The sequence below is a fragment of the Schistocerca serialis genome, chromosome 7 (genome assembly GCF_023864345.2).
Source record: "Schistocerca serialis cubense isolate TAMUIC-IGC-003099 chromosome 7, iqSchSeri2.2, whole genome shotgun sequence".
Taxonomy (NCBI): Eukaryota; Metazoa; Arthropoda; class Insecta; order Orthoptera; family Acrididae; genus Schistocerca; species Schistocerca serialis.
In genome coordinates, this window is record NC_064644.1 from 294,583,010 (window position 1) to 294,598,492 (window position 15,483).

Here is a 15,483-nt window from a genome sequence, read left to right on the forward strand (position 1 = left end):
GTTTACTAGCTTTCGATGGCCCTGAAAACCTACATTCTTTCTCCGAAAAAGTCTGTTGATACTGGAGTAAGACGGTCGATAATGAAGTTTTACGTAATAACGATATGGTAAAATACTCCCTTCTTTGCATGCTATCATTTACCAACATCTCATTTCGATTTCTAAAACCGTTTATGAAATATGAGGAATCTTGAGGATATTTCACTCTGGCTTAATCAATGGCGTGGTGCGATCGTAAATGTGTGTGCTACATCGGGTCACAATTTTCTCAGACTGGTGAGAGATAGATATGTCTACCCAAGTGTCTGTGTGTGTGTGTGTGTGTGTGTGTGTGTGTGTGTGTGTGTGTGTGTGTGTGTTAGCTAAATTTCATAAGCAACAACATACTATGTCATATGAATCAAACGCAAAATCATAGCGACCTGTATTTTTCATTGCACACTTTTCCAAATTTCACGTAGTGTCTTACTTTCACGCCTATATCACAATAACTATGACCATTAACGAAATGATGGGCTCATCATCATGAATCTGACAGATAAAGCCATAAGTAAAGCGAAAAAATAAAATAAAAAAAATTATCGACAGTTTCTGTAAAATCGTTTGAGAAAGACTGCACGGTGCGCGCCTCTATTCCGTCATCGTTGGCTGGCTGAAAGGTGGAAACAGTTACCGGCCTCCCCTTCCAAACAAACCCAATGCACTAGCCCAGCGCTATGTTCTCCACGCATCGGCTACCGTATCCTGTGCGAGCATACAGTAAGGGCGCGCTGAGTCGGCCGCCGCCCCAAGTACTAGTCGTTTAAAGTCTACTATTCTCTGTTTCAGATTGCTGCTAACCTTAGCAACCCCCAAAGTTGTTACAATGTAACTGCCTGACGAAACGGTGTTGTGCTGCCTATGTGAGCGTCTGAATCATTAACAATAGTAACAGAACTTATATTGAAATGCATTACGCAAGAACGCCAATGTTTGCTAATTGTTTTGTATGTCATTTTTTCCTACTCATTGCACTTTATTTTATTACGCGAGCCTTAATTTAATTTCGTATCCTTTGTTGAAGTAAGTACCGCATTTGAAAATAACTGTCTCTGTAATGCGCATCCAGGAATTCGTGCCACTTCGGTGGCAAAATTTCTACCATTGCAGCTGATTGGTGCGAGTCGCGCTCGTCCGTGAGATAAGAGTACCCATAAGAAAACATTCTACCTTCACATCCTCTAACCCCGCAGTCGCCACCCTACTTACCCCCCTCTGCCCCTTAAGTGAACAACTTTGCTTAACTCACGGACAAACTCGCCAATATTAACTGAAAGTAACCGCATTTTACAATATTACTGTCCCCGGAAGTAATTCTGTTTGTTACCGAACACGAGAACTACCCTCTCAAGAAGCCCTGAAGGTAGGTGACGGCTTTTGGTTTCGACTGTTAGTTGCTACATCGACTTCGCTACAAAGTACGGCTAAGAACCGCGGGCCGCAGTTGGCGACCACTCGCCAACGGTTTTCATTCCCTACGCCATTCGAAGATTGTATACGCCAGGTGAACTTCAGGGCTTTCACTGTTGGCACATATCAGAACGGCTGAACGCGACATTGCATTTGGTCCATATACGACCAGAACTTCACGAAGAATGTATGTAATTTATTAGACCTTTTACCCACAGGAAACGTGCTGTCTCTTGAACTTCAACTTTGGAGTTTGTTTCCAGTTGGCGGGTCATTTCAAGTCGCACACTTTGATGCTTTTGTTAAACGTACGACAGCAAAATTGTGTCTGCAGGAAGCCCAGAACTTAATGCGCGGCTGTTGTTGCGCAATGTTCTTAGTGTGGGACGACATGTGTAACTCCTCTGCAGTGTCCGCGAATCTGTCGAACGAACCTTTGCCAATAACCTGCTGTAATGGTTCTTTATTTACGTGACCATTACGGCACTCCAACCCCAGTTCTCGATACCAGTAATATCGTACTACTTTTCTGCGAAGTAATAGACATTTTTGTGACAATATTCACATTTGGTTTTATTAATGTATAGGTACTCCGATGTATCGATATATTACAGTGATGTGGTTCTTGTGTGTATTCATTTCTGTGAGACTGTCACACTCTTGCACTTACTTGTAAACGTTTTGGCGCGAATGCGCACAGAGCAGTCTTTGTTTCACTTTGCAGAAGTTAAGTTGTTACTTCGCTTTGTAAAAGAACAGTCAAGTCTTGTGTTTGGTTAAAGTGGAAATTAAATATATGAAGATTGATACAAAACTGTTTCCTTGGTAATGTGACAATTAAGAAATAGTATATGTGAATTTACAAGAAGTTTAATAAAAATGTGGATCGTGAACACAAAGTAAAAAATTATTTCTACCATACAACTGTTCTGATCTGGGATTGTTTGATCATTAAGAATTTCCTGAAGCACGCATTTGTTAGGTTTTCAAATATTGCTAAAATACAGATCTGGACCTTCTAGCAGTCAAAGTGGAATCACCCTAGAATCAGCAAGATGTGCCATAACAACTTCGACGAAATCTACTCAAGATAAGTGCCAAAATTAATGACTTTTTTACAGTGACGTCATTATTTCCATTCTGACGATACCATCCACAGTCAATAACTTCGTTGTTGCCCGATAAAGAGAACATACGCTGCGTGAGCAACATTATTGATCTGATTTCTAACCTACTTTGCAAGTGGTGGTATCGTTAGACTCCTCTGTGGACGGACGTTTCCAACGGATTCTTCGAATGCATCTGCAAACTTCCTTTCCTATCATTATTTTTATGCTGTCGGTTCACTTTATGTCGGCCAGTAAACATGCTCTCCGATGTTTAACGGATGTTACTGTTTCCCGTGATTGTGCGCAATTAGTGTACTCCAGCAATAATGGGTCTTTTTGCCAATTTATGCATAATACGTAACACTTTTTTGCACCGAGAGTTAACTATCAATCCCTGAACAAAGAGTGCACTCTCTGCAGATCTACCTGCATTTTGCAACAGATTTCCATTGTGAAGCCTGCAACATTATCGGTTGCAAAACATTACAGATGTGAAACTCGTGGGAGAAGTCATCAATGAGCTTGTCACGCAACTGAAGCAACGCAGCCAAGCTGTACAATACGCTGGACTATTCTCAACGTACAAGCGTACGATTCTTAGCTCAGAAAACCAAAGCGGAGCTCCTTGCCTACTGCTAACCATATTGCTAAACGGGTTCAAGGTCGGTGTGTCCGTCTCATGCATAATGCACGACAGCTAACTGCAGTAAACACGCCATGTAAATCTGTTCCTATAGCTATGCTCCACGAGCGCCGAGAATACGTTGGATCTTAGGAGAGAGAGGGGTTTTTTTCTGCATTCACTGGGAAGATTTGGGCATTTTTAACTTTACATCAAGAGAGAATTTTGTTGTGGCATTTGTCAGTAAAGTACTTCCGAAGTGAGAAATCGATGGGTCTGCAAAGCAAAGGAGAACGTTGTAATGATTTTGTTTAATAATTGGCTTATGGGATTACGAAAATTAGATGGAAAGGTTGTTCACGAATATCCTGTGCATTGTATTGCGATCTAAAGCCTCACTTTGTCGTGCGAAGTATCTAGAGTGCAGTTCCATCTTACGTAAGTCGCTTTGACAATATTCAAAATGTCATGCTTCCAATTATTTAATCAACTGACATAATGAGACTTTGCCACCTTGTTAGTTACGCACATTAAAGAACAAAATACAAGATAAGTGGGGTGTATCTGACTTCCTCGGTATTGAAATCTAGCAGTGAGTCAGAACGCAGTCCTTGTATAGAAACAGCGCAATCTTTCGAGGCGGGTGCGCGTTTCAATATGATACTTCTGCGTGCCTCCCACAGAAGCCGAAAAATACTTAGTTTAATAACATTATGGCACGGCGAAACATCAACAACAACGCCAATGTTTGCTGATTGTTTTGTACGCCGTTTTTTCCTCCTCATTGCACTTTATTACACGAGCCTTAATTTAATTTCGTATCCTATTATTGCTACCTTTTAATCCTGCGTTTACAAATACATTCAAATGCGGCTGTTTTCTATGTTACATTGCCTATTGTATGTTCAAATGTGTGTGACTTAAACTAACTTACAACTTATGCTAGGAAAAACACACACACACACACACACACACACACACACACACACACACACACACGAGGACTCGAACCTCCGGCGGGAGGGGCCGCGCAATCCGTGAATGGTGCCTCAAACCTCACGGTCACTCCGCGCGGCGCTATTGTATGGAATGTGGTGGTATCAATTTAAGCAATCGAAGACTACACAGTCAAAATCGTGGTAATATTTAAGGGAAGTTTCTTTCAACACAAACATTTGAAAGTGGGGGGGGGGGGAGAGAGAGAGAGAGAGAGAGAGAGAGAGAGCGCCAGCCACTGTTAGAATCACCTCGTCAAATGACGAAGAACAAGCAGTAGACAGAATTCCATGAACTTCCAATGTGCATATAGGTAGTTCGAAATAAAGTGTTCTCCATTTACAGTACGGGTCACTTCAAACGTTTATTACATGGTGTAGAATAACTGAAAAACCTGTTGTTTCCCGAATAATCGAACTGCAACTGTGCCTCACTTAAATGTTTTATAGATCATTTTAACTATTCTTTCATCGAAATGATGAGCAACGAGCCAGTTTACAGGATATATACACATGATACACTTAGTTCTTTGAATAATAACTTTCTATAACTGTCCCGCTGCTTTCTCTATAATGGGATTCATTAGAACAATTGTATCGTCTGCAGAAAGTACTAATTCCGCTTGCTGAATGGTCATTCACATATATAAGGAATAGAAGTGAACCAAACACTTTACATCTGAGACTCCCTTTGTGATTCAACCCCCGTCATTAAGATTTTCTACTTTTCCGACATTGGCTGCATTATTCAGCAAAACCTTTTACATTCTGGTTGTGAAGTACGATTCAAAACCAGCTGTGTGTAATGCCATAAATTCCGTAAAACTTGAGTTCGTGTTGAAACTGCGTGAGATGGACAACGATGGACCTTTAGTTCATATGCTCCGTATCGAAACGAAACCAATTTCACGTCAGACACACTGCCCATCTCAGTCAGAACCTACGGAGCGACGAACGCACTCTATACAGGATGGAAAGTCTGGTAAGGTCAGAGCGGTATAGGGGGCGTCGAATGGAGCAAAATTTTCCAGATAACCATACGTCGGAAATGCGCCGTTGCGAATCTACGGCCACAGAGCGACTGCCGAACAGCGACGAACTCGCGAAGATGAAAATTTATTTTGCTGGACTCTAGGATGTCCCTTTCCCCGGTCTGACTTCACTACCAGAAAGTTTTTGACTACCGCGCCTAGGTGGGCCAGTCCTAGCGGGCACGTCGCGTGACGGTGGCGCATCGGAATCCAGCCGGGCGGAGGCGAGGTGTACCGAACCGAGGCTGAGCAGGGCTTGGCAAGCGGGCTGCAGGTGGCTGAGAGCGGGCGCGTGTCGGTGGCGCGTGCCGCGAATCCTCCACGGCCGCACCTGCGTCCGGCCCGCAGCGCACATCACCTGCCGGCACCCATCACCTTCCGATACTTTCCCCTACACAACTCTACCACACACACCTGGCACACCAGCGGTAGGTACGACGGTGGTTTGACAAGTTTCGCAAATTAGCAAGAAAAAAAAATGGAACATACACTACTGGCCATTAAAATTGCTACACCACGAAGATGAAGTGCTACAGACGCGAAATTTAACCGACAGGAAAAGGATGCTGTGATATGCAAATGATTAGCTTTTCAGAGCATTCACACAAGGTTGGCGCAGCTAGCGACACCTACAACGTGTTGACATGAGGAAAGTTTCCAACCGATTTCTCATACACAAACAGCAGTTGACCGGCGTTGCCTGGTGAAACGTCGTCGTGATGCCTCGTGTAAGGAGGAGAAATGCGTACCATCACGTTTCCGACTTTGATAAAGGTCGGATTGTAGCCTATCGCGATTGCGGTTTATCGTATCGCGACATTGCTGCTCGCGTTGGTCAAGATCCAATGACTGTTAGCAGAATATGGAATCGCTGGGTTCAGGAGGGTAATACGGAACGCCGTGCTGGATCCCAACGGCCTCGTATCACTAGCAGTCGAGATGACAGGCATTTTATCCGCATGGCTGTAACTGATCGTGCAGCCACGTCTCGATCCCTGTGTAAACAGATGGGGACTTTTGCAAGACAATAACCATCTGCACGAACAGTTCGACATTAGCAGCAGCAGCAGGGGCTATCAGCTCGGAGACCGTGGCTGCCGTTACCCTCGACGCTGCATCACAGACAGGAGTGCCTGCTATGGTGTACTTAACGACGAACCTGGGTGCACGAATGGCAAAACGTCATTTTTTCGGATGAATCCAGGTTCTGTTTACAGCATAATAATGGTCGCATCCGTGTTTGGCGACATCGCGGTGAACGCACATTGCAAGGGTGTATTCGTCATCGCCATACTGGCGTATCATCCGTCGTGATGGTATGGGGTGCCATTGGTTACACGTCTCGGTCACCTCTTGTTGGCATTGACAGCACTTCGAGCAGTGGACGTTACATTTCAGATGTGTTAAGACCCGTGGCTCTACCCTTCATTCGATCCCTGCGAAACCCTACATTGCACCAGCATAATGCACGACCGCATGTTGCAGGTCCTGTACGGGCCTTTCTGGATACAGAAAATGTTCGACTGCTGCCCTGGCCAAAACACTCTCCAGATCTCTCACCAATTGAAAACGTATGGTCAATGGTGGCCGAGCAACTGGCTCGTCACAATACGCCAGTCACTACTCTTGACGAACTGTGGTATCGTGTTGAAGCTGCACGGGCAGCTGTACCTGTACACGCCATCCAAGCTCTGTCTGACTCAACGCCCAGGCGTATCAAGGCAGTTATTACGGCCAGAGGTGGTTGTTCTGGGTACTGATTTCTGAGGATCTATGCACCCAAATTGCGTGAAAATGTAATCACATGTCAGTTCTAGTATAATATATTTGTCCAATGAACTCCCATTTGTCATCTGCATTTCCTCTTGGTGTAGCAATTTTAATGGTCAGTAGTGTACTTGTTGCGCCTTCGCGGTTGGTAAGCTCGATTATTCCACGGGTCTTATAATGAATGCCAAGGATGTACAGCGCATTCATCATTACTGACAGCAATCTGAGTGAGTCAGTAGTGCGTCAACTGTGATTGAACACAGATTAACCCCGACTTTCGTGTTGTTACTAAACAATTCCATTTGAACGGTTGACTGCCTCACAAATCAAAACCGAATTGGATGAAGTTCACGCAGGCTCGACGAATCGCACTCTGGCCATCCAACTGACGACAGCACACAATCATTGATAAAATGCACCATATGGCAATCCAAGACCGCAAATAAAAATTCGTAATGTTGCTGCGACAGTGCATATTATCCTGCACGCGGAATTGACTATGAATAAGCTGTGTACTTCGTAGATGGTTCACATGGCTCTGAGCACTACGGGACTTCACATCTGAGGTCATCAGTCCCCTACAACTTAGAACTGCTTAAACCTTAGTAACCTAAGGATATTACACACATCCATGCCCGAGGCAGGATTCGAACCTGCGACCGCGGTATCCAGACTGAAGCGCCTAGAACCGCTCGGCCACACCGGCAGGCTCTGGAAGTTGTTTCACCTGGGTTTCGCCACCTGTTGAAGACTCTTACCACAGCACTCCTCGAATATCCGACAAGTCGTGCACTTTCCGAAATCCTTGTGCCGAGCTCCCGGCCATAACAATCCGCCCACGGTGAGACTGAGACAAATCGCGCGCCTTCCCCATTCTACACACGGACAGCATGCACACGATACTACTTGCACTGTGCGTGTGTCTGACAAGAAGTCATCCCTTGCCAGGTGACTGCTATCGCTAACGTCTGTAATTCCTCTGTATCTTGAGAAGACTGACATTTGCTGTTATGACCTTCGCTACTCGTGTTGCGCATGTGTACAGGGCGCTTTCCTCTTTCTGTGACCCTCCCCCTTTGACTGAAGACATCTGATGGCGCGACTATCACATTAGCAACGGACGTGTACCGTGTACTCTGAAGATAGTGGATAACGTAGTCAATCATACCTTTTCCGTGTCGCTGGTCCTCTGTAACACTGGGGGTTGGGCCACTTCACTTACGGCAGAAGGCACACTTGCCGCTTCGTTTAACAGCAGTGAAGTGCTACCATACACGTGCATTCTATATGAGGTGAGAGCCAGATTCGCGTGCAACGGTCGTATGCACTCGAATCGCACCAAAAATGTACGAACAGTTCGCAGATGTTGGTACAATAGTTCGGAAGTTTTCCGTCGAACGATAGGACAACATTGAATCTTTGATCTGTTTATTCGTGGAAGGTGTGCGTAATTACACGTGAAATCTGTGGACAAATAAGTATCATTCTTAGTAGCACCATTTGACGGGATATTTTATTGTTTCAACAATTATTATGGCTACCGTGAACTGTTATAGTTTGATAGTTTAATCTGGAAACGCAATACAACAATGGGAGATTTTAGAGTAAATGAAACTATACTGAAGCTAAAAAGAAACTGGTACAGCCATGCGTATTCAAATACAGAGACATGTACACAGGTAGAATATGGCGCTGCGGTCGGTAACACCAGCGTCTGGCGCAGTTGTTAGATCGATTACTGCTGCTACAATGGCAGGTTATCGAGATTAAGATGGGTTTCAACGTGGTGTTATAGTCGGCGCACGAGTGACAGGACACAGCATCTCTGAGGTAGCGATGAAGTAGGGATTCTCCCGTACGACCATTTCGCTACTGTATCGTATCAGGAATCCGATAAAACATTGTATCTCCTCCGACATCGCTCCGGCCTTAAAAAGAGTCAGCAAGAAATGGACCAACCGACGATATGGGCTTTCGGAACCGGGAAGTCTTGCACCCTTTGTGACTACACGACACAAAGCTTTACGCCTCGCCTGGACCCGTCAGTACTGACATTGGGCTGTTGATGATTGGAAACATGTTGCCTGGTCGGACGAGTCTTGTTTCACATTGTATCGAGCGGATGGACGTTTACGGCTACGGAGACAACCTCATGAATCCATGGACCCTGCATGTCAGCAGGGGACTGTTCAAGCTGCTGGAGGCTCTGCTGTGGTGTGGGGCGTATGCAGTTGGGAGTGATATCGGACCCCTGATACGTCTAGAGACGACTCTGACCGGTGACACGTACGTAAGCACCATGCCTGGTCACGTGCATCCATTTTTGTCCATTGTGCTTTCCGACGGACTTGGGAAATTCCAGCAGCGCAATGCGACGCCCCAAACGTCCGGAATTGCTACAGAGTTGCTCCAGGAATACTCTTCTGAATTTAAACACTTCCGCTGGCCACCGAACTCCACAAACATGAACATTATTGACCATATCTGGGATGCATTACAACGTGCTGTTCAGAAGAGATCTCCACCTCCTCGTACTCTTATGGATATATGGACAGCCCTGCAGGATTTATGGTGTCAGTACCCTCCAGCACTGCTTCAGGCATTAGTCTAGTCCAGGCCACGTCGTGCTGCGGCACTTCTGCCCCTACACGATATTAGGCAGGTGTACCAGTTTCTTTGGCTCTTCAGTGTAAAGTGAACTGCTAATAGGAGCTTGAGTCAGGTCACTGTTACTTACGAACTTGTGAACGAAATAAATTGTATGAACTTATCCTTTGGAAGCAACCTTTCTTCTATTAAAATTGAAGGAGTTTAATTTTAATGAAGAAAGAAGACGCGTTTTCATTCTAGGCAACATAGGTTTCGTACGACGTGTTCTCCCTCTGTTAAATGTCCGATCACCGACAAGAGAACTGTAAATTACGATTAACGAAAGACGCCTGGAAGTAGGTTGAAAGTGTAATTCTATTGTGTCGAGTTCAGTCCATGGCAGCTGTGTCAATAAAATTCTCTCCGTGTCTGCGCATTCTGAAAGTAACAGTGCAGAAGCCGGAAGAAGTGATACAAAACTGGCCGGTTCGGATTTCTCTCCGAGATGCCTCAGAGTCAATGCCGCTTCCCTCTCGATGCGTATTCGTTATTTTCAAACGGGGCGACGTAGCTGTGTTGCCGACTAGCGGACTGCGTTGTTTGTTCGAGACCGCTGTGGGCGGCTTATCTCTATGTTTCTTCAGAGGCGAGGTCTGCAACAGCAGTCATTCCGATAAAACAGCGACGGATGGCGCTCCTCGCGCACCGTTAACATCCGTTTGTTTTTGCATTTTTCCCCTCGCTTTTATGGCACCCCCTGACACGATTTACTGCTCTCCTAATGAGGAATACCAGAACTCATTTCATTAGGCAAAACAGTTTCGATGCTTTCTTAGACGTCATGTTAACAACTGAACGCTGGTAGCAAATTTCAAGACTTCGTGAACTACTGCGGGGTTGTCAAATATTCAGAAGGAATACGAACGAATAATCTGTAGACATATCTACGGATAATAGACAATGTAATTTGTCTTCAAGATAGTCAAAGATCTCTTTGTATTGCATGATGTCAATTTCTGCTTCAGAGATGAATTCAATCTTTTTCTCCTAGCAATACACAAAACCTTATACTACCACTCTGTCATCTTAGTGTAAGCTTTTGAGATACTCCTGGAATGCCTGATCACTGCGTTCCAGTGCCTCGGGCATGATGCCGTTACAGATGAGAATGGGGTCAGATGTATCTCTATCAGCCTGTCCTTGACTGTGTTCTCACCGACTTCTCCAAATCATTTATTTTGTTTCACGGTCTCTCATCCTCATTCTGTTACATCAAATGCGGCAACGTACTTGCTACAGACAACGTATGGACAAGGCAGGAGAGCTGTTTACCTTAGCTGTATCCCCAAACCAACCACAGTCCCCAAACTACAGTTGAACGAAGGTCGTCGTTTCATGAGATTTAGTCGCCTCGAATCCTGGTGGTGGAAGACATTTTCATCACTAGTTCAGTAGGTCCAGTATCTAGATGAACACCACCGTCACACTGCAGAGAAACAATGAGCAGACTGTGTGTGTGTGTGTGTGTGTGTGTGTGTGTGTGTGTGTGTGTGTGTGTGTGTGTGTGTTCTGCACACCTACATAACAACATAACAACATAACAAAAATTCGAGTTCATCAAACCTTTAGTAATCCAATTGTAAGGGACGGGGGAAAAAGTAACACAGGCACAACACACAGGCATTAATTAACCAAACTACGCAAATAATCTACTTTAAGTGAGCTGGCGGACAGGGCTTACCGCTTTTTCGGCCGACCGGCAGCTGCGCTGGAAGCACGTCTGTTATCTGCAAGAACAGAAAGCAAGAGCATTAGGTGAGTGAGCTGCAAAACAGGAAAACAGACGTCGCGAAGCAGAGAGACAGATACTCCGAAAGCGTGCGCAGCGAACTGTCGCCGCGATCTGCAAGGAATAAATAAGGCTCACGTCTCGCAGCACCATGTTTCTCTGATAGGTGCAGAATCACTATTACGGCTACCTCTCGCGCAGACCGGCGTGCAGAATTAGTATGGGATTGAAGGGGACGCTCTGCACTCACTGTAGACATCACAATTTCTGTGAGGAATTTAAATATTTTACCCGCAAGTGAATGTCATTTAACAGCGCTTTTACTATTGCAGTATTCTAGTTTGGTTATTTGGCCAATTACTAAACAACTTAAAATTACATTCAAAATAAAACTGCAATTACAAGTAATTCAAACCAATAACGTCAGTTGCTCCATGACCAAAACTGACTTTAAATTTCCTGTGCGTTATTTGTCCGTTGCAATTTTTTTTTTGTTCTATTTTATTCACGTTCGTGTATAACCTGAAGTGTACGGCACTCTGGACTTTCCACTAATCACCATCTCATTTCTCTCAGAGAAGTTCTACCTAAGCGCTGCGCACTAATAATTGGTCGACTGAATCTTGCATGATCTACATAGGATATGGTTACAAGTCACCTGCATCTCCCCATCTTGCATTAACGATCCAGACGTCCTACATCGCCACAGTACCATGAAGATGGGTTCAAGTTAAACAGAAGAAGGAATATCCTCCGCAATTTCAATCGTGAAATCCTAACAATGGCAGTAGCTGGTCAGTGCCTTTCTGTTTCTTGGCAAATTCTGCTGCTGTTACTCTCCTGACGCCTGGGGTGATATGCGCGTGAGGGGTAAAGACATTGGTGATGGGCGCTGCTCTCTGTAGAAATCCACCTCGTCTCGCTTTAACTTCTTATATCAAATTGACGAGCACTGGCAGAGCTCCATCTCACTAACACCTTCCTAAGTAGACGAAAAGCATACTCCAACGGCTAATTAGAGGAATAACGCCAAGTTATGCTCCCACGTACCGTGTGATTGTTTCCGGTTAACGTTATTCTCAGCGTTAACGATCTGTTCGATATTCTAGCCCTAATACTCTGATTAATTTTCATATAAGAATACGAATTCCTGGCAGTGGAGTAATGCTTGTTCTTTCCGAGGTAAGCGCTCTGTACTTCCCGCTCCTTGTCCCTCATATAAATGTGCAATTTGCTTTCTTCTATGACTTTGCAATAGATAGTTACTTGGGAGCACGGGTAAGTTCACTGCATTGGCGACCCGTATATTTTGTGGGCAGAAACAGTCTGAACGCTTGTATGCGTGTTGGAGGGTAGGTTGTGCCGCGAAGCAATTTTTAAGAAAAAATCCATACGTTGCGCGTCGTTTCAGAGGTAATTAGCATTCACGTTAACCAATCAGGTCACTGCGCGCGGAGATTCAAGCCGCCCTCCAGATATAATTAGTGACAGTTGGTCACATATCATACACGGTAACACGAAACTGCTCACTTTCGTACTTCAGTGCTTCGGTCCCACGTCCAATTTTTATTTCGCTCTCTTGTTTAGTTTTAGGAAACCAAACGAAGAACACGTTTGCCGACACCGTCTATGGCTGGCCGCTTGAATTTGCGTGCGCAACGACCTGATTAGCAAACTTCAACGCTAACTAACTCGGAAACGGCGCAACGTATCGGTGTTTTTTCTTATCTCAGCAGAACCTACTATGCACACTCTTACAAACTCTTTAGCCTGTTTGACCACCTCGTAGAGCGGCGGCCAAAAGTACGAGATGACGGAACAGTAGGAGCTTACAATCTGTAGTTACCCCTGCTCTTTGAGCACAGGATAGAAGCAGAATCAGAATGAACATGCCTTCGCTTGTGGTTTTAGCGATGTCATCGTTCCAAGTAAGACTATCAGTTTCAAGGCCTAAATACGTCACCGAATCCGTCAAGGTAAATCCCTGCCGTTGTGGAGAGTTGTCGGCTAGGGTATTTATACTTGGCCGTGAAACAGAGGGGGTTTGGCTTAAAAATATCGAAACACGACGAACACCATACAATACCACGTCTACGTCGGCGTAGGAAACTAGTTGGAATACAAAACAGCTTCAAGTCCTCTCGGAATGTACGAACACGGGTCCTGTACGGTGACGATGACACGAGGACGTCGATAACGAACACAACCCCTCCTCGTATCCACAGTAGATTACTCAGGCTGACAAATACTGACATCTGATGATTAGAGGCCAGGGATTGATGCGACAGTTCATACTCCTACTTACAAAACCAGTCCTTAACTATGCGAACGGTGTGAATAGCGGCCCTGTCGCCTTGGAGCACAGCATCACCACTGGAGAACGAATGCTGTACCAGGGGATGGACCTGGTCAGCCAAAGTACTCTCGTAATCGTCGACAGTAATGCGACCTTGCAAGGTACCGTTGGTGCCCATGGAATACTGAATCAGTTAACCCCGCCATGTTTCACTCTATGGACGCATACTCTGCCAGAGATCAGTAACTGTGTGATACATTTATAGGCCCAAAAGATTTTCTTCCACTGCTCCACAGTCCACGTTTTACGGCTTGGATGCCACGTTTTCCAGTTATGAGCATTTGCATTTCGAGAGTAGTTTTGAAATTCCCGTTCTTCCTGCAATTCCGTGCCCCTGGAGCTCCCTTCGTGCTAACACGATTCGCGAGTGCGACATTCAGTTTTGGAGTGACTTCTGAAGATGTCAACCTCTTATTTTTCGTCACAGCCCTCTTCAGTGACTGTTAATCACAACCATTCACCGAACACTTTGGTCCGCGTTGTGATTTAGCGTATGGTGTTTCTCCACTTTTCCTCCATGCGGTATAAATCTTAGATTCTGGCCTCTTGAAACATCAAACACTTCGGCTGCCTTAGTTGCGGAAGCACCCACTACACGAATACAAAACGGTCTGCCAACGTTCGAAGTCACAACTACACAGAACACTGTTCTGGCCACAACTAACACTTGCAACATATTGAGGACACTGCACATGTACCGTTCGTGGTCAAGCACAACACCCCCATCTACAGACTTTACTAGCATCTGCATTTACGTTCACGGATGCATCACATGTCGCACGGTGCTCCCATAGTTTCGTCCAACCACCGAATATGGCCTGGTTAATTTTTATTTTCCAATTCCAAATACTACACCACTGGATCATATCGTGCAAATACAATTGTCGTTTTCTACGGAGGAAAAGGGACAGTCGATGGATTATAGAAAGTAGCAAATGTCAGGTATGGACGCTACAGCGCTAAAACAGAGTTTCTCCACTGCGATCTGCTGGAGTGAACATATCAAGTTAGGACCAATAATGTTCAGAAATTTTTAAGGTTTCGCTGGTAGGAGAATCCTTGGTTCGGCTCCTTGCGTTGACTCTCCTGTACAGTAACCGATGGAAAACAACTGTCTGCAGTAATCAGAGGTCGCCCCCTATGAAATATGTAGCTAGCAATTGAAATTGCAACACCATGCGGGTGTCATTGAACAAACGTCGAATTGGCACGAAGTGTACTACACACTAGGTATACTTTACACCGCGTGGTTAGAATTATAGTGCATCTACCCACAGAGATACAGTGTGGGCTGTTATGATAAGGCAGCGAAACAAGGTAGAGTTCAATGCGTTAATGCGGAACCGAATAAAATCCAACTACGCACACCAGATGCAAATCTCGCCCGGTGAATGCAGGAAAGATGTATAGAAACGTTCCTATTTGTAATGGATTAGGAACGGGGCGTGGGTAGAAAAGGTCAAACAAGTAAAGGCATAATGTTGATTTTCTTATCAACAATCGCTTACACAACTTTTTCAGTATGGGCACCATAGATAGCGAAGATATTAACATCAGAGTCGCATCTGGTGCCCAAACTGAAACTAAGTTTTTCCAGAGTAAATGAGTTCCGCGCTAGCATATCTACGAAGTTTCGCTGCCAAGCGATAATTACCGCCTACACTGGACCACCATGAGTAGCTGCGCTTCAGTTATAACCACCTGGATATAAGGCAATATAAGGCAGCGGGGATCCGATTCATAAATCGCATTTGAATGTTGGTTGCTTGTGAG

At 44.9% G+C, this 15,483-nt stretch overlaps 1 protein-coding gene across 1 annotated transcript in view; it reads right to left on the reverse strand.

Moving 5' to 3' along the window:
- The window catches only part of LOC126413026 (AF4/FMR2 family member lilli), a 423,561-nt gene that overhangs the window by 139,844 nt on the left and 268,234 nt on the right, over positions 1-15,483 (reverse strand). Inside the window, exon 7 of the mRNA XM_050082919.1 lies at positions 11,307-11,352. Within this exon, the coding sequence (XP_049938876.1) occupies positions 11,307-11,352 (46 nt within the window). The remainder of the gene's footprint in view (positions 1-11,306; positions 11,353-15,483) is intronic.